Source organism: Astyanax mexicanus, chromosome 19, assembly GCF_023375975.1.
Source record: "Astyanax mexicanus isolate ESR-SI-001 chromosome 19, AstMex3_surface, whole genome shotgun sequence".
Taxonomy (NCBI): Eukaryota; Metazoa; Chordata; class Actinopteri; order Characiformes; family Acestrorhamphidae; genus Astyanax; species Astyanax mexicanus.
The window spans coordinates 37,243,116-37,262,569 of NC_064426.1; the positions used below are offsets into that span (position 1 = coordinate 37,243,116).

General features: G+C 37.8%; 1 protein-coding gene across 1 annotated transcript in view; it reads right to left on the bottom strand.

Moving 5' to 3' along the window:
* The window catches only part of zgc:171844 (uncharacterized protein LOC100151763 homolog), a 39,596-nt gene that overhangs the window by 19,453 nt on the left and 689 nt on the right, over positions 1 to 19,454 (bottom strand). Inside the window, exon 2 of the mRNA XM_049468203.1 lies at positions 4,126 to 4,249. Coding sequence (XP_049324160.1) covers positions 4,126 to 4,249 — 124 coding nt within the window. The remainder of the gene's footprint in view (positions 1 to 4,125; positions 4,250 to 19,454) is intronic.

The window sequence follows — 19,454 nt, forward strand, 5'->3', positions numbered from 1 at the left end:
TGCTGTTTCCCATCGGAAGCTATTAGCACAAATAGCTGAAGAGGAATTACAGTCCTCAGCTGTGTAATTATCATCCTGTGAGTCCACCGGCTAATTCCTGCCACAGCCACTTTCACTGCAGTACAATCCATGACCTTATTCAGCACCTCAGCACTGATAGATATACTGTAGCTTCTGAAAAAAAAACACAGAACGTTTGTTCCCAACTGGAACCAAATAATACTATCAGTGTAGGTGAATTATTAATCATTCATTTGTAGCCAATCTATTTAGAATCTATTTAGAAAGGCTGAACAGGACAAAGGAAAGGTAATGCCAGGTTCACACTACACAAGTTTTTGAGTCGTCAGTAGTTGTGCTGTTCACACTACACCACTGGTTGTGCTGTGATCACGAGTCCTTCAGTCGATGTGCTAACTGGGGGGTTGGCTAGCGCTGCTAACCAGGGCTGGCTAGTGTGGATAACCAGGGCAGGCTAGTGTTGCTAACTGGAGCTGTCTAGCGTTGCTAAAAAGGGCTGGCTAGTGTTGCTAACCAGGGCTGGCTAGCATTGATAACCAGGGCTGGCTAGCATTGATAACCAGGGCTGTCTAGCGTTGCTAAAAAGGGCTGGCTAGTGTTGCTAACCAGGGCTGGCTAGCATTGATAACCAGGGCTGGCTAGTGTTGCTAACCAGGGCTGGTTAGCATTGCTAACTGGGCTGGCTAGCTTTGTTTATATGGCTAGCATTGCTAACCAGAGCTGGCTAGCATTGCTAACCAGGGCTGGCTAGAGTTGCTAACCGGAGCTGTCTAGCATTGATTACCAGGGCTGGCTAGAGTTGCTAACCGGAGCTGTCTAGCATTGATTACCAGGGCTGGCTAGAGTTGCTAACCGGAGCTGTCTAGCATTGATTACCAGGGCTGGCTAAATTGCTAACCGGAGCTGTCTAGCATTGATTACCAGGGCTGGCTAAATTGCTAACCGGAGCTGTCTAGCATTGATTACCAGGGCTGGCTAAATTGCTAACCGGAGCTGTCTAGCATTGATTACCAGGGCTGGCTAATGAGCTTTATAATCCAGTGTGCCTTATGTATGAAAAATAGGCCAGAAAGTAGACGTTCATTGATAGTGCGCATTATAACCTGCACCTTATAGCCTGAAGAATACTGTATCTTAAAAGTAGCAGGCTTTGCTTTCTTACAAGCATTTCTATTTTTTTTTATTTTTTCATTATTGACAAAAACACCATGAGAAAGCAGTATGTAAATGTATTAACTGATTATTCTAAAGTTTTACATAAAGACACAGCTTGAGATCACCCATAGCTATATGAGGTGGCCACTGGCCACTGTGCTCATGGCAAGGCAATTATTGTGAACTAACAAGTGAATTTGAGGAGATGTGATAGTGGGTGAGTAGCAAGTGGGTACCAGGAATATATCATAAAGGGCATTAATTATCACTCATAGTGGACAGTAAAGCAATGGGTGAACATGATCGTGACTGGTAACATCTGGCTAGAATAGTCCAAGTAAACAGAAAAGGGACTGAAAACAAATTAAAATTTAATGCAGGTCCCCACATACAGTTCCTTTAATTTATGGAACATCAAGGGGCACAAAAAGTCATAGGGTACTATACTATACTATACTAGTTCCTGTCCCATGACATTCGGCATATCAATGTATTATACACTCCTTTTTAGCGATTCTTTCAAACAGTAAAACCGTAAATGCTATCTGAGTTAAGTGAGGACGGTACACTCTGAGTTCTTTTGTAACTTCCTGGATGACACACTGTGTTCTTCTGTGATCATTCAGACACTTCTGGGAAGATTCCCCTCTGTTACAAGTTTTCTCCATTTGGGAGATAATGGCTCTTATTGTGGTCTACAGGAGTGCCAGAACCACAGAACTGGCTCTCCTACCCTCTGTAGATTTTCGGATAAACCTAAAACGATAATATTTCAGTATAAAATAGCAGACAACACCGGCTGTAATTTTCTCAGGGTAGGAATGGCATTAACACACAGCGCTAATCTGGTTTAGAATAAAAACACAGATAAAAAAGAAAATTACACTCAATAATTACCTCCCTAACTTCGCGGTCTACTGTCCACTCACTATTATACTCACTCCAGACATCCCAAGTCTTCTGGAAGTGGCGGGAGTCTACTGCATATCAATAACCGCTCACTGATTTTCGCAGATTAGATAAAATCTCCACGTTTGTGAAAGAGAGGGAGAGGGAGAGAAAGGCGCTTCACTTGTATGCATATTCATGAAACGCATGCAAAACAGAGAGAGTTCTAAATGGCCTGTTCTCCTGTTTTCTGCAAATAGTCTGTTTGTCTGCTAAGCAGTTTTTAGGGTGGGCGGGCAGTGTTTTTTTTTTCCCTCCTGGATGGGATGCATTCAGGAGCATCATGGCTCCTATCAAAGCTCATTTCACCTCAGACTACTCTAAAGTATATCCATCTCTGGTAAAAGTAAAAAACAGTGATTTTTGCATTACCCTCAGGATACTAAATGATTGCAAAAGGCATGAGGTGAGTAAATGTGACAGAAATATATATATATAGATATGTTTTTTTTGGCAGGGGATTGGTGGGTGGGGTGGTGGGTCCAAGTCCAGGTCAATGGGTACCTCACTAAAAATATTTTTTTGCAACTTGAATATGGGATGACTCACTCTAACTCCAAAATTCACATCAACAGCTCAAGACCAACTTTTTCTGGAAGCTTGTTTCAGATGGACTTTGACAGTAAAGATGGATTCAAAGCTGATAATCCAGGAGAAAACATACTGTACCTTTGTTGTCCTAAGTAGCTTGAGCTGACCTTTTTGGTTCGGCAGGGCAGTGTTGTGGGAGTTAATATTTTGAATTATTTAATTAAAAGTTCAGTTCATACTAATTTAAATTAACTAGTTTATTCATTTGTTCCTTTCTGTTTAAAAAATAGACTGCAATTCATTTTCAATATAACGTTTCTACTATTGGTGTCAATCGATTAAAATTGGAAATTGGAATCATGACGATATTCTGTGATTAACTGCAATAAATCGCACTTGGTCTTCTTAAGACACAAGTTCTTTTTTTTTATAGAAGATATTTATATGTAAACGAATGAATGAATGTAAGTAATGTAAAATGCAATTATATATTTATTTTTTGTGATGTCAATTAAAATACTAGTATATACTTGTATGTTTGAGGAGAGATGAAGCCAACATGGGGCGCTGGAATAAAAACACGTGAAAATTTTGATAGAGGAAAGTTATTTTTTTTTACTTTACTGTAAACATCTCAGTTTGATTGTAAGGATTTCCGAATTAGAACTTCATTTTACTGGGTATACAAATCTCAGGAAGTGTTTTGTATTGCACACATGCTTACAATGGGGGGATGACCATTTAAATGGCCTAGGGGAAATATGTAACAGACTGTATCCAGTAATGTGTTCACTGTCCCTTTAAGAGACTCTTACAGTAAATGCACAGACAGGTGTAGCTACGTTGAGAGCTTAGTTTGATTACTTGCAGTGTTTTCTTTGGTTTCACACAGGCATAAACCTAAAAGCTCCAAAATCGTCCCTCTGATTGGTCGGAGCAGTCTGGAGCAAATATAGTAAATATAGAGAGAAGATTCTGTGTTTCAGTGTGTAAATCTGTACAGTGTGAAGCTGCTTTAACACAGAATGCAATGTTTTCAATGGGATGTGCAGCACAGTTGTAATCAGAGTCACACGGCTGCGAGCAGTAAGCGCTGCACACACCATGCTCATGTGTGTAAACAGCATGGAGCCAAAGTTGGTGACATAATTAATTCGCGTTTGAAATCTAATAACGCACTACTGATTTCAAATTAATCGTGTGCACTAATGCTTTAACACTGAAAGGAATATCCTGGCTAGGTGGTTAGCCTGATGCTAACATTACAAACAGCCGCAGCGTACTTTCATTGTTAGCAATCAAATTGTAAGCAGTCATAATGCACAGACTCATTGTCTAGCATGTATTGACAAATCTGTAAAATCTTAACAAAACACTGAGGCTGTTTCAGTTAGCACTGTTTAACACTTGCTAACACTTGCGCTGTTTTTTGTTAGATGCTGCTGTAAATGTATGTATGTAAGCTCTTACATGTATCTGAGCTCGGACTCTCTCCGCACCAACACGTCCCGTATCCTCTCGATTTTAAACAGCTCCCCCTCAATATCGTTCACAGTGATGGTCGAATCAGCCATGGAAATGATGTCCGCCGCATCTGCGAGAAATAAAAAAAAGTAAAAATTAAAAAGAAACAGTATATATAAAGTCCTACACTACTATTCGAAATCTTAAATTTTTTTATATCTTAATTTAAATTATTTTCTAAATTGTAGTGTACTACCCTAAAACACTAAGGTTTAAAATTAGTAACACCATCATTAACATTGGATATACACTGTATGACAAGTTTTGGAAACCCTTCTTTAATTTTATAACATGCAACATCACATCAAATAAAAAAGTACCATGGATGACCCAAAAAAAATAAATAATGCTGCTCGGAAATTGGTCTTTGGTCCACCCATTCCTGGGACATGTGAGCGCCTGATTTAAACACACAAACACTAACATACATCAGGTAAATTACACCCATAAAATCACTAATGTCGGATAAAAATCACCTGAACGCATGCCTCTTGAAAAAACATAGATGGGAGGAGGGAATCAACCATAACTTTAATGATATCAATGATCATCGCCCTGAAGCTCCCAAAGTCCCATTCAACTCAGACAGCAGCAACACAATGAAAATCAGATGAAAAAAATGTGTGGGAGTTTAGGGTTAAAGACTTCAAAAAACATCTAAGGGACACATATAGAGTTACGTAGTGAACTGATCTAAACCTGATGATCTGAGATGGTGAATTGAGGTGATTTAATTGGGATGAGCTGGAGCTTCACAGCATGAAGGAAAATCAGCAGCAACTATTGTTGTTCAGCACCTCCAGGAACTCCTTTTATCAAGACGCTGAGAAAACTATTCCAGGTGACTCTCCCTCTCATGAAGACACGGAGATTAAAATCTCACCAAGAGTGTGCAGATCTGTCCTCAAAGATAAGTGTGATTTAGATTTATTTCAAAATGTGAAAATATAACGAGTGGTATTAATGAGTCAGTGAACAGGGCAGTGCGGTCACTGCCCCTCCTGCTCTATGAGTCAGATCATCGATGTAGACCAGTGACATTCCAGCAGCATCCTGGCCTTCCTCCTTAATCCATCTCCACGGAAACGAGCAGGAAATTAGCATTGGTTCCGCTGCACGCGCTCACTGCGCGTCCATCACTGAACACGTTTGAGGGTGAGGAAGAGGAGAGGAGGAGGAGGTGGGGGATGATGCATAGAGCTTGACTCTTCACTGCTGTGTGTTGTGAGCATCTGTTTATTGTATGTATATGTGTGTGTGTGTAAGAGTGTGTGTGCAACTTTTTAATTTGTCAGGGAAACAAGGTACTGTACATCCTGATTTCATTAAAGGAACACTCAAGCATGTTTCAACCTAATCGCTGTCAGAAACATCCGCAACAAACAACACATTACCACTGACATTTACACCAGTTTTTTGCCGCTCAATCCAATTATATACTACATTACTGCTGACTACTGCCATCTTTGTATTTCTACAAATAATACAGCCACACAATGTAGGTAAGATGTTTAGTTAATTAAGGCTCCCTTTAGCCTTAACAATGTATTGGCCCACAAATCATTGCAATATTGTAATATTGCCACTTTATGCCACTGATATAATGATTATACACTATATTGCTAAAAGTATTCACTCGTCTGCTTTTGCATGCATATGCACTGTTGAGTTGCATCCCATTCTTAATCGATAGGGTTTAATATAAGGTCAGCCTAACTCAAGTGTGTTTTTTATTTCTAATTTTCTTCTATCTTTCTTACAATTTAGCTAGGCCTCCTCTGACACATGTGAAGTCAGACTCCGCCTCTTTTCCAACTGTTGCTAATGCAACATTACCGAGTAGCATCACAGCGCTAACGCTCGGAGTAAAGTGCAGCAACTCGGTTCTGATACATCAGCTCACAGACGCAGCCTTGTGCTGATCAACATCACCCTGAGAGTGATGAGGAGAAAGAGCGCCATCTACCCACCCAGAGAGAGCAAGGCCAATTGTGCTTTTTCAGGGCTCCCGCAGCTGATGTCAAGCTGCATGACTGGGATTCGAACCAGCGCTACAGACCCTTCTTCTAGAAGCGTATCTGTATCGTCAGACACTGATGTTAAATGAGAAGGCCTTGTTCACAGTCTCCACTCTAATTAATGATAATTTATTATCCCAAAAGTGTTCTTTTAAGTTGAAGTCAGGACTCTGTGCAGTCCAGTGAAGTTCTTCTTTCACACCAAACTCTTTCATTCCTATCTTTATGGACCTTGCTTTGTGCACTGGTGTTCCTTTCACTTGTTCCTTTCACTAGAGCTACAACATAGGCCAAAAATACCAAAATCTGGTCGAACCAAAAGAGGCAGGTCAGCATCCTCTGCTGAGACGTGCAAAACGATACGCTGTTAAGATACGAATGCGCCAAAGTCACCTGCCTCTTAAAGGGAATGACAGCTGACACACTGATTGCTAAAATAAGGCCCTCTATCTGTCTAGTATCATTTGTTTTACTTTAATCCTGAATATATTGAGGGCAATCTGGTTAAAATCTCAATGAGGGGTGGTGCCATATCATATTGAACTCACTCCTAAAGGCTTACGCCACCTCCCGTCCGCTGCGCTCCTCCAATGAACGTCTCCTCGCTTTGCCAAACAAACACTCACACAAAGCAATCCAGACTGTTCTCATACAGAGTTCCCCAATGGCGGAACAAACTACCTTCCACTACCAGATCAGGAGAATCTCTCACTATCTTTAATAAACTCCTGAAGACAGAGCTCTTCAAAGAGCACTTACTCTCTTAACACCTCTAACACACTAACTACTTCTAACCTCATTTCCTTCTTCCCCTCCTTCACTCCTCTATCCCTTTATTTCCCTTCGACCTCCTTTAAGCCCTATCTAAAAAATGGTTTATCTTAACTTCTATTACTTTGTACTTGACTATTGTAAGTGGCTTTGGACAAAAGCGTCTGCCAAATGTAATGTAATGTAATGTAATGTTGTATGCAATAATATTGCCAAATAAAATGGAATATTCATTTTGTTGAAGAAATGTGTTCTTTTTTTTTGTTATATCCCACCCATAATGGGTACCTTATTTATAAACAGATACAAAAAGAATCTGAAGGGTAGACAAATTCTGGCATGGAGGTAGAATTCAGCTTGGAAACACTTGGAAAGGAAACTCGCTGAGCTGACATTCTACAAACCAACCAGTGTGAAGTATCTTTTAGCGTCATACTGTCCTTAATTAATTAAAAGTCAAAGTAAATGTAAGAAACTCGTATTTTCCATGCCCTCCAAAACCTTTCTGATTTGGAATTGTACAAGACACATGTAGCTAAGTGTGCAGGATCACTCTGGCAGGCATATCCAGGCATCCACTTTTCTACGGAGCTCTAAGGAATTGACTAATAAACAACAGGTGTGCTTCTCCCCCCAGAGACTAACATCTTCCTACAGTTAGCGCATGACAAAGGCACATTAACGTCCAATGGTGCTCTTTCTCTCTATATATCTCTATCTCTCTCTCTCTATCTCTCGTTCTCTTTCTCCATTTCTTGATCTCTTTCTCATTAAATCTCTAAGCCATGAGTCATCTCACAGCACTGCACTGTGATTGGCTTTTAATTGATTGACATGGTCAGAGCAGAGAAGATTCTAAGCGAACTGCAGCAGTACGGCTCGAGAAAAATAGAGAAAAGACAAAGAACCCAAAGAACCCAAGGTTAATTACTCAGACGATGAGCAGCCCTCATTCTCCACCAGCAGATATGGAGATGTACGGGATGCACTGAATATTTGGCCAAACTATTTGGATAAAAGTGGTGCAGAAAAGGTGGGAGCCGACAGAGAGCCGGAAAACAGCTGGTAAACAGCAGGTTTAAGTTCATTTTTATGCACTGTTTGCTTAAAATCACTAATCAGACTCTGTATTAGTTTATACAGCTTTCCCAGCTCTTTAAAAACTGGCTATTTTTAGCTGAAAGATAGATAAACATACTGAGCTGTACAGGACTAGAATAGTAACATTAGTTTGCTGAGCTAATATAGCCTTAGCATTAATAATATTTGATTGTTTGCCTAGTGTGGCTGCCTTTCTCTGTGTACATTTTAATTAACATGTGACTTGAGTAGCACTGCTGAGATAAATTTAAGATTAGAATAGCACTGCTCAATAGCACAAAATTAAAAATAGGGACTAAAATTACACTACTGAGGTAAATATATTGTGATGTTCTTCATACTATTCATACTATCATAAATTAAGAGATAATATGTTTTTAATTTATTTTCAATTCAGTTTCAAGGTAACAAATATTCCCTAGTGCATTTCTAGTATGAATATGGCCCAGTTTGGTGACTGGGTGGTGTAATTGTGCCTGTGCATTTATTTTTATTAATTGGCTAGTTTTTAGCTGGAAGATACTGTTGAGCTGTACAGGACTAGGATAGTAACATTGGTTCGCTAAGCTAATATAGCCTTAACATTTGATTGTTTGCCTAGTGTGGCTGCCTTTCTCTGTGTACATTTTAATTAACATGTGACTTGAGTAGCACTGCTGAGATAAATTTAAGATTAGAATAGCACTGCTGAAATAAATTTAGAACTAAAACTGCACAACTGAGATAAATATATTGTGGATTTTCTACTGGTTAAGGGTTTAATAAATATTTTTTATTCTATTTTCATAATTGCTTTTCTTCCTAACTGCAAGACATGTGCATTCATGCTATTTCATTTATTAAGAGATAATAATTTTAAAATTATGTTTCAATTCAGTTTCAAGGTAAAAAATATTCCCTAGTGCATTTCTAGTATGAATATGGCCAAGTTTGGTGACTGGGTGGTGTATTTGTGCCTGTGCATTTAATATTATTAACTGGCTATTTTTTAGCTGGAAGATACTGTTGAGCTGTACAGGACTAAGATAGTAACATTGGTTCGCTAAGCTAATATAGCCTTAACATTTGCTTGTTTGAATAGTGTGGCTGTCTTTCTCTGTGTACATTTTATTCAACACGTGACTTGAGTAGCACTGCTGAGATAAATTTAAGATTTGAATAGCACTGCTGAAATAAATTTAGAACTAAAATTGCACAACTGAGATAAATATATTGTGGATTTTCTACTGGTTAAGGGTTTAATAAATCTTTTTATTCTATTTTCATAATTGCTTTTCTTTCTACAAGCCAGTCAATATGAATTAAGCTAGTTTATATATTATTTGTAATATTATTCTTTTTTGTTTCAGTTCAGTTTCAAGGTAACAAATATTCTCTAGTGCATTTCTAGTACGAATATGGCCCAGTTTGGTAACTGGGTGGTGTATTTGTGCCTGTGCATTTATTATTATTAATTGGCTAGTTTTTAGTTTAAAAAATAATTTTTAGTATTTTCTATTTTCTGTTGAGCTGTACAGGACTAGGATAGTAACATTGGTTCGCTAAGCTAATATAGCCTTAACATTTGATTGTTTGCCAAGTGTGGTTGCATTTCTCTGTGTACATATTAATCAACATGTGACTTGAGTAGCACTGCTGAGATAAATTTAAGATTAGAATAGCACTGCTGAAATAAATGTAAAACTAAAACTGCATCTTTTCAATTCCTGACTTTATAATTGCTTTTCTTTCTAAAAGCAAGACAATATGAATTAGGATATTTCAAATATTAAGTGGTAATATTTTTTATTTTGGTTTCAGTTCAGTTTCAAAGGCAAAAACTATTTTCATGTGGTAGATGTGTGGCCCAGGTTGGTGACTGGGCAGTGCATTTGTGCCTGTGCATTTATTTGCATGTGTTGTGCTCCGCTGTCATCCCTCACTTATGATTGGTAAATTGCTTTTGACAGGTTGATTTCTTTCTGTCGCACTGCTTATTAAAGTGGCTGCACTGAGCATGCTTCGCTCTGCTCTCAACACGCCAAACCACTTCAGCTCATGTCCACATCTCTGTCCATCACAGCATCCTTCACTGAAAGGAAAGGATAGAGGGTGGAGGAAAAGATAATATTAACACTTTCAGGCAGGCACATTTCTTTCAAAATATTCTGGCAAAATGTCAATAAATGTTTCATGTGTATGTCATGGCCCTATCTTACACCCTATGCAAGGTGCATTGAGATGCTCATTGCTATCTTACACCCTGCCAATAGTCTGTGTCATTTAAATAGCAACAGTGCTTGTGAATATATCTACGCTGATGGGTGTTGTGGTCTTGGAATTAGGAAATAGGTGTGTTTAGGTAAATTTCTGGCATATTGCTATGATGGCAATGGAAAACTGACGTTTATTGCTATCTTAGCAGTAGATTTTCAACACAGGCGCATTCCCTAAGCATGTACACCCCCGCTTGTCACAAACACATGGACACACAGAAGTGCACAAACCCATAACGCTTGCCTGTTGGCAGCCATGCGAACTTTTACATCAACAATAAACAGTGTGAACAAGCAGGTCAGTTTCCTCTGCTGAGAAGCATTGGACACGTCCAGATAGAGTAGCTGCGCCCCTAAAATAGCAATCCACCAAAGTCGCTGATTTACTGGTTTATTTCACGTTACCCCCAAATTACACCCATAATTAATTAAGATAATTAGTACATGCTTTCTGCCTGTTTCGAGCTACGCAAGGTCTACTTTTCCCGTCGTTACGACAGCAAAGACACACTGACACTCCCTAAATCAAGCTGCACAGCGTGCGGTTCATGGCTGGTCTACAGATCTCTAAAATAAAGCTTAAATGCGTCCAAAATCTACACAAGCAAGCCCAATATACAACATCCTGATCTCCAGGATATCATAAATTTAATAAATATAATAAATATGATTTGCAGGCATTGGGTAGTTGCTATCAATATGGTATGGTGGAATTCTGCAAGCTGCTGGAGAGGTGGGATGTCTGCAGTTCTGCTTAGGTAAGAAAATTGACTCTTTTTATTTAATATTATTGTGAAAGCATTGCTTTGCCATCTACCCACCCCACCCACATAACTGCTGACTACTGCCATCTTTGTGTTTCTGCAAATAATGCAGCCAAACAAAGCAGGTAAGATGTGCAGTTAATTAAGGCTCCCTTCAGCCCTACAAACGTATTGGCTCAAAATCATTGCAATAATTGATATTTTTATTAAAGGCCATTTTATGCCACAGATTAAATAATTATACACTATATTGCCAAAAGTATTAATTTGTGTACTTTTGCATGCATATGCACTGTTGAGTTGCATTCCATTCTTAATCGATAGGGTTTAATATTAGGTCAGCCCACACTTTGCACAGCTTCAATTCAAGCATGTTTGAATACCAGCACATGCCTCCTCTGATACATGTGAAGTCAGACTCCGCCTCTTTTCAAACTGCTGCTGATGTATCATTGCCGAATAGCATAACAGCGCTAACGCTCGGAGGAAAGCGCAGTGACTCGGTTCCGATACATCAGCTCACAGACGCAGCCTTGTGTTAATCGACATCACCATAGTAGTGATGAGGGGAATGAGCGCCATCTACTGTACCCACCCAGAGAGAGAGCAAGGCTAATTGTGCTCTCTCAGGGCTTCGGCAGCTGATGGCAAGCTGCATGACCAGGAGTCGATCATAGTGGCAACACTATGATTGAATCCATGTTTTTGACTGATTTTAGATCTGTTTCTACTTTAACTGATCATGATAAACAGATATTTTGAGAACTTTTTGAGTTATTTAGCCTGACTTAACCCTGTCCCAGACCCTCCAAGTAAAGGCTGAGCCCCCTGATCCATAAATCTCTATCTAGTGACACACACACACACACATGCACACAGTGAAGTGAGAGTCTGAGTCACCGGACCTGAGAGACACTCACACTGCGGGCTAAACATCACAGCATTCACATCAAACACACACACACACAAACACACACACACACAGATCTGCAGGACTTCTGCTCTGACTTCATAACAGCATAAACACACTGTTTTTTGACCGCCGTCAGAAAGGCTGAGGGTGGGCTTATGAGTTTATAATACCATAAAGCTTTTTTTATACCATATTCACTAATGCATCTCATTCAGCCGGACCCCTTTCTCCCTTTCTCCACCACGCAGAAACCCAGAGCCCAGGGCTGTAGGCTAGTTTACCCCAGTGCCTTATTTGGAAGCACTTCAGTGAAGAATTATAAAGCCTATGAATCAGCATGACATGAATAAGCTGAGCTGGGAAGAGATTTTACCCCACACTGAAGCTTTGATATCAGCCCAGAACTCCAGCTGTCTCTCCATCCCTTATCACAGCCGAGTGGAGCCGTGATTAATGACCAAATTAAATCTCTTCTAAAGATCACACAGACAGGATCAAAATGACAGGACGGAGGTAATAGTATGCGCAGATGAGTTCTTTTTTTTATTATGAACAGCAAAAAATTATTTTAGGGGAAAACTTTATATTTGAGTATCATACTTTACAGACTGTAAGGCGCATTATGCGACACTAGTAAGGAACAGGGGTGTCGCCATGTTTTCCTTCTAATTCAGCAGGTTAAATTAATTAAATAAATTAAAACATTTTCTTTTTTTTAAGTCAAACAAGCGCTGCATGTTAATCTACACAAATTTCTCTCCTATTTCTTTTTCTATTTGGGTAAGTACAGTGCTTCAGTTTATTTACAGTAAACTTAGATTTCCACTAAGGCTAGTCGCGGTTAGCGGCTAATGCCGTCTGACAGCATCACACTGAGGAACCCTAGGTGTTCCAGTAAGCCAGGGCGATATTAGCACACAGGCTACAGGTCGATAATACTCACCTCAGAGTGCTGAAAGAACTAGTGCAGTTAGCGGGTAATGCTAATGCTGCTCCAGCAGTGCTAGCCAGGGTTGGCAACCGGCTACAGGTCGATAATACTAACTTATAATAAAGTATTAATGGACAAAGCTGCTTTTATAAAGCACTGATTAGCAATAAATTAGGAAAGATACGTCCCAATTCACTAGCCGGGGCAGTGGTAGTGTATTGGACCGTGACCCTGAAAACACGGGTTCGATCCTTTGTGAGGAGTGGTATGTATATTTATTTATTTATTTTTTTTCTTTCTTTCTTCTTGGGTTTACCTGCTTTGAGATCAACTGTTCTGCAATTGGGTTCAACAACCCTCTGGGCTGGAGAGCTACTACTGTAGTCTTTAGCCAAACTCCATCCTATTATACTTCCATTACATTTTCCAAGACCTACTACAGAGTATTTTGGTTTGTTTAACATGTTTAAGTTACTACATGATTCCTTATATGTTCATAGACTGGATGACTTCAGTATTCATTAACTATATAAGAAAACTGAACGACTAATTAGCCTAGCAAATCTGAATGTCCTATTTTCCAGAGTTTTTCTCTTTTGTTACAAACTTGGGCTTTTTTAATCCTATTCTTCATGTTTTCTTCATGTTGTCCTCTAGCCTACGCATTAGTCTCTTGTTAAGCCTCCTCTGGCCTCCGCCTGCAGATGGAATTTACAGTGATGGAGCACGCCCCACACAGAGGGCAGAGAAACCAGCGTGTGATGCCTAGTTAACCAGCAATCAACACAGCATGTGGAGCTGCTTCAGAGCGGCATTCAGTCTGTGAGCGCTAAAAATGTGCATCATGCCCTTGATATCCATTTCACACTGTTTAGTCCATCAAGGAGTGACTCACTTAGAACGGACTAATCAAAAGAAGGACACACGTTTATTTAGCGAGGGGGTGTCCAGCTGGAACAGAGGGAGCGCAAACGAACATATGTTTATTTGCGGTCAAGCGGGTTAACAGTGCTCTGGAATTCGCTTAGTTTATAAAATATACAAGAAATATATACAGGAAACAAGTAATTCATGTAATAATTATAGATTTAATGATAGATGGATGATTTCCTGATACTAATGAAAAATACAGTACCAGTCAAACCTAAATTTTAAATGAACAGGAAAATTAAGAATATTAAGAAATTTCATGCTGGAAAATTAAATCCTCATCTCCATAAACATTGTCAGCTGAGGGAAGTATACAGTGCTGTAAGATTTTACTTAGACTTTGGGCTTGATATGACACAGTGACCAACACCAGCAGATTTCACAGTAACTTTTCAATGATATGCTACCTGTAAATAGTTGCAGGAACCAACAGGAATGCCAATAAAAACCCAAAAATAAGTGTATCAGAAAATAAACGTATGTCAGCGGTCAGGCGGGTTAACTGTGCTCTGGAAAACAGAATTTGCTTTCAGGGTAGATTCAAAAATATACAAGAAATATACAAGAAACAAGTAATTCATGTTATAATTAGAGTCTTAATGATATATTTCACATTACTATTTAATCTCTTAAGACCCAGCGTCCTCGTATGGGGACATTACATTTCTGCTTCTCTGCAGCTCGATACTTAATTTTTAAAAATGTTAACCCTTTGGCCTCATTCCAATTCCATCTAATACCATGTACCATCTAGTGGTCACATTACAATATTATACTTAATTGATTAAAAACAAGGTCGCAGGAATCCCAGTCAACATTTTCCACAGTCAGTACAGATAGAAACAAAGGCCATGGACAAATTCTAATCAAAGCTAAGATGTTGTTTTTGGACAAATTGGGTCCTTCTGATCCCAAATGGCAAAGATTTGCAAAGAATGGCAACATTGCGCAAAGTTTAGTTTTTATTCATTTAGGTTCTACTAATCGTAAATAGCTAAAAGAAATTAAAATTGCACTCCAAGAAAATGCCTGGGTCTCAGGAGGTTAAAGATACAGTACCAGTCAAACCTACCTTGTAAATGAACAGGCCTGTCATGATAAGAATTTCAGTGGACGATATATCGTCCCAGAAATTATTGCGATACCTGATATTTTTGTCATTTTAGAACTATAAAGTGCCACTGACATACAGTGCCTTGCAAAAGTATTCGGCCCCCTTTCATTTTTTTCAACCTTTTGCCACATTTCAGGCTTCAAACATAAAGATATGAAATTGTACTTTTTTGTTAAGAATCAACAACAAGTGGGACACAATCGTGAAGTGGAACGAAATTTATTGGATATTTTAAACCTTTTTTAGACATAAAAAACTGAAAAGTGGGGCGTGCAATATTATTCGCCCCCTTTACTTTCAGTGCAGCAAACTCACTCCTGAAGTTCAGTGAGGATCTCTGAATGATCCAATGTTGCTAGGGGGGTGCTGAATAATATTGCACGCTAGGGGTGGGCGATATGGCTCTAAAATAATATCACGATATTTCAGGGTATTTTTGTGATAACGATATACTTGGTGATATAGGAAAACTAAAATAATTAATTCATTTCAGGAATATAGTATAATAGTATAACAGTATAATCATAATGTGGCAAAATTAATAATATAGCATAAAAAAATAAAATGCAGCAAATAATATTGCAGAATATTTAGTGCATGCATATAAACTGCAAACTAAAACAATTATACAATAAATAAACTCAAAGCGTCACAGTAAATAATAGACTACTTTTAAGACAGAACAGCCCTATTATCACGATATGGATTTTTAATATCATGATATTTCTGTGTCACGATATATTGTATACGATATAATATTGCCCACCCCTATTGCACGCCCCACTTTTCAGTTTTTTTCTAAAAAAAAAAAAAGTTTTAAATATCCAATAAATTTCGTTCCACCTCACGATTGTGTCCCACTTGTTGTTGATTCTTCACAAAGAATTACAATTTCACATCTTTATGTTTGAAGCCTGAAATGTGGCAAAAAGTTTGAAATGTTCAAGGGGCCGAATACTTTTGCAAGGCATTGTAATGATAACAGAATAACATAAAAAAACAACTATACACATTTTAAAAGACAACAAAATTTAAATTAAGCATTTATTATATTTAGTTTGGGAATAATATACTTATTTCTTCATACTGTAGTCCACACTGTGTGTATGGAGTCAGAGGTATTAAAGCATGACTGGCTCAAATACTGTTTACTGTTATATATGTGAACAAACATACAAATATACACAGTAGATGTAGATGATATCACGGTTATCAAAATTATTGAGGTCATGTTCATTTATTGTACAATAAATCGATATTGCAATTATTGTGACAGGCCTATAAATGAATACTGAAGTGATTCAGACTATGAAGGAACACATAAGTAAATTAAAAGTGTTAAACAAACCAAAATACTCTGTGAAGAAGCATTTAGCTGCTCTTATCTGGGGAGCTGTGTGTTAACTTGTGGTTTCTGAGGCTGGAAACTCTGATAAACTTATCCTGTACAACAGAGGAAATTCTTTTGCTCCTCCTAGGGCGGTCCTGATGAGAGCCAGTTTCATCATAATGTTTTTGATGTTTTTTGTAACTGCGCTTGAGGATACTTTCTTCATTTTTTATTTAATTCTTCAAGTTTTTCTTTTTTTACTTAGTTTAATCAATCAATCCATCAATCAATCAATCAATCAATCAATCAATCAATTAACCTTTCTTTTGACTCGGAAGTACATTGGGGCAACCCTCATTTTTTAACGTAGCCGAGCTTTTACAAAAACAGGGATTGACATTGACAAAAAAAACAACTAGATTTAAAAAAATTTATTTTTAATTTTAAATAACCTAACAGTGAATAAAGGATAAAAATAAAAATAATAATACAAATAATAATAAAATAATGATAAAACTTGGTTTAAATGATAACAATTTAAAAACAAAAGAAGATAAGGTTAATACAACAAACTAAAACTTAAATTAAGTTAAAACTAACTTTTACATAGTACAATAAAAATAATAATACAAATAAATACATAAAACATAAGAATACAAATAAGAATAAAAATAAGAATAATAAAAGAAAAAAAGGAAATAAAAAACTAAGAGAAGAACTAAAATTAGAAATAAAAGTTCAGAATAAATAAGATTAAGTGAAACAAGTGCAGGCTGTCTGAAGGTGGTTAGATAAAACTATTCGAATTCAAAATTGATTGATTGACTGATTGGATATGTTTCTCTTCATAATTTGGGTGATTTACGTATTAATCTACAATCTAAAATAATAATAAAATGACCAAATTTAAGTTGTCCTTACGATTGGCCGGCACTGTATACAGTGCCAATACCCTTGTGATTGGGATTGGGATTGAACAGTGTTGCTATGGTTGAGTCCCGGACTGTTTTTAGCCAATAAGTGCGCATTATTACCTCCAATTAGAGTGGCAGTGCTCTGTAAGTAAAGGTCACCCTTTTTTCAGCACAGCGTTGCTCTGAACTGGAAGTCATAGTTAGCATGGTGTGTAAACCAGCCCAAACCAAAGCACAGTGAGGAGATCAATATGCATGCTTTATTAGTGGTGACCTATTAAAGAATGTAAACGGCATGTGGAGAATGATGTAGGCTATTAGTCTGACCACTGATCCATGCTAATTGACCATTACTCTTTACAGACAGACAGACAGACAGACAGACAGACAGACAGACAAATGATATCAGGTTGAAATCTGAACTGTTTGTTCTCGAGTCTGAATGTGGATTACCAAAAGGACAGTACGGATAATGCGTTTACAGAGTGGGTGTGTTCTTCACTTAAATTAAGACTTAAATTTAGTCTTTGAGTAAATACCAGAAGATTAGCACAGAGTAAAGGCTTTAAATACTTATTTTGGTGTGTTTAACACTTTTAAGCTCATTATATGAATTCTTATGTGTTTCTTCATAGTCTGGATGGTATACTGGTTCATCTGGGAAAATAAAACCGAGGCGCTGCGTAGCACTGTGCTGAACAGCACCGCAAATGAAGCACATACAGCTTCCTAGCTAACGCTAGCCAGTTAGCATAACAAGCTTACACAACGAAGTGATGGAAGCTCAGCTCTGTGGAGTCAAACTGAGTCCAGCTGGAGAGAAATGAGAACAGCACTTTATCGGAGGAGCTCCTGCTGCTGTTCCTCACTGTATACGTGTTTTTATCAGAGTAAACTATAAAAACAGCAAACAGGAATTATTCACTCAGAAAGGAGAGGAATGGAATTACGCAACCGATTCACAGATCATAGAAAAGTTCCTCTTGTCCCCCCAGACGAGCCCAGAATCAGTCCTGGGTACAGAATCATTTATTCAGCACAAGTGATAAAACTCCCTATAACTTGTTGAGAAAACGTAAACAGAGTCATATTTGATCAACACTGAGACAATGTTGTTGAGAAATTGTAAACAATGCAATCTCTGGATAAGGTTGTGACAATGTTGTTGAGAAAACTTAAACAGCACCATATTTGGACAACATTCTGACAATGTTGTTGAGAAAATGTAAACAACGCAATCTCTGGAAACGTGACAGTGTTAAGAAATTGTAAACAGTTCAATATCTGGACAACATTGTGACAATGTTGTTGAAAAAAACAGTGCAATATTGGACAATGTTGTTGAGGTTGTTGAGAAAACGTAAACAGAGTAATATTTGGACAAGGTTGTGACAATGTTGTTAAGATAGTGTAAACAGTGACAATAAAAAAAAAATGTTGGACAATGTTGAAAAAAAATAAACAGTAAAATATTTGGACAACCTTCTTACAATGTTGTTGATAAAGCGTAAACAGTGCAATATCTGGACAACTATTTGGACAACATTGTAACAATGTTTAGGAAACATAAACAGTGCAATATTTGGACAACATTGTGACAGTGTTGTTGAGGTTGTTAAGAAAACGTAAACAGTGCAATATCTGGACAACGTTGTGATGATGGACAATGCTGTTAAAAAAAGCATAACCTGTAATATTTGCACAAGATTGTAACAGTGTTGTTGAGAAAGCGTAAACAGTGTAATATTTGGAAAACGTTGTGACAATGTTGTTCAGGAAATATAAACAGTGCTATATCCAGACAACATTGTGACAATGTTGTTAAAAAAGCGTGAACAGTGCAATATTTGCACAACATTGGGATAATGTTGAGAAAGCGTAAATAGTGCAATATCTGGAAACGTGACAATGTTGTTAAGAAAACGTAAATAGTGCAATATCTGGACAACATTGTGACAATGTTGTTGAGAAAATATAAACAATGTAATATCTGGACAACGTTATGACAATGTTGTTGAGAAAACATAAATAGTGCAATATCTGGACAACGTTGTTACAACGTTGTTGAGAAAACGGAAACAGGGCTATATTTAGGCAACATTGTGACAATGTTGTTAAGAAAACATTAACAGTGCAATATTTGCATAACATTGTAATTATGTTAAGAAAGCGTAAATAGTGCAATATCTGGACAACCTGACAATGTTGTTGAGAAAGTGTAAACAATGCTAAAC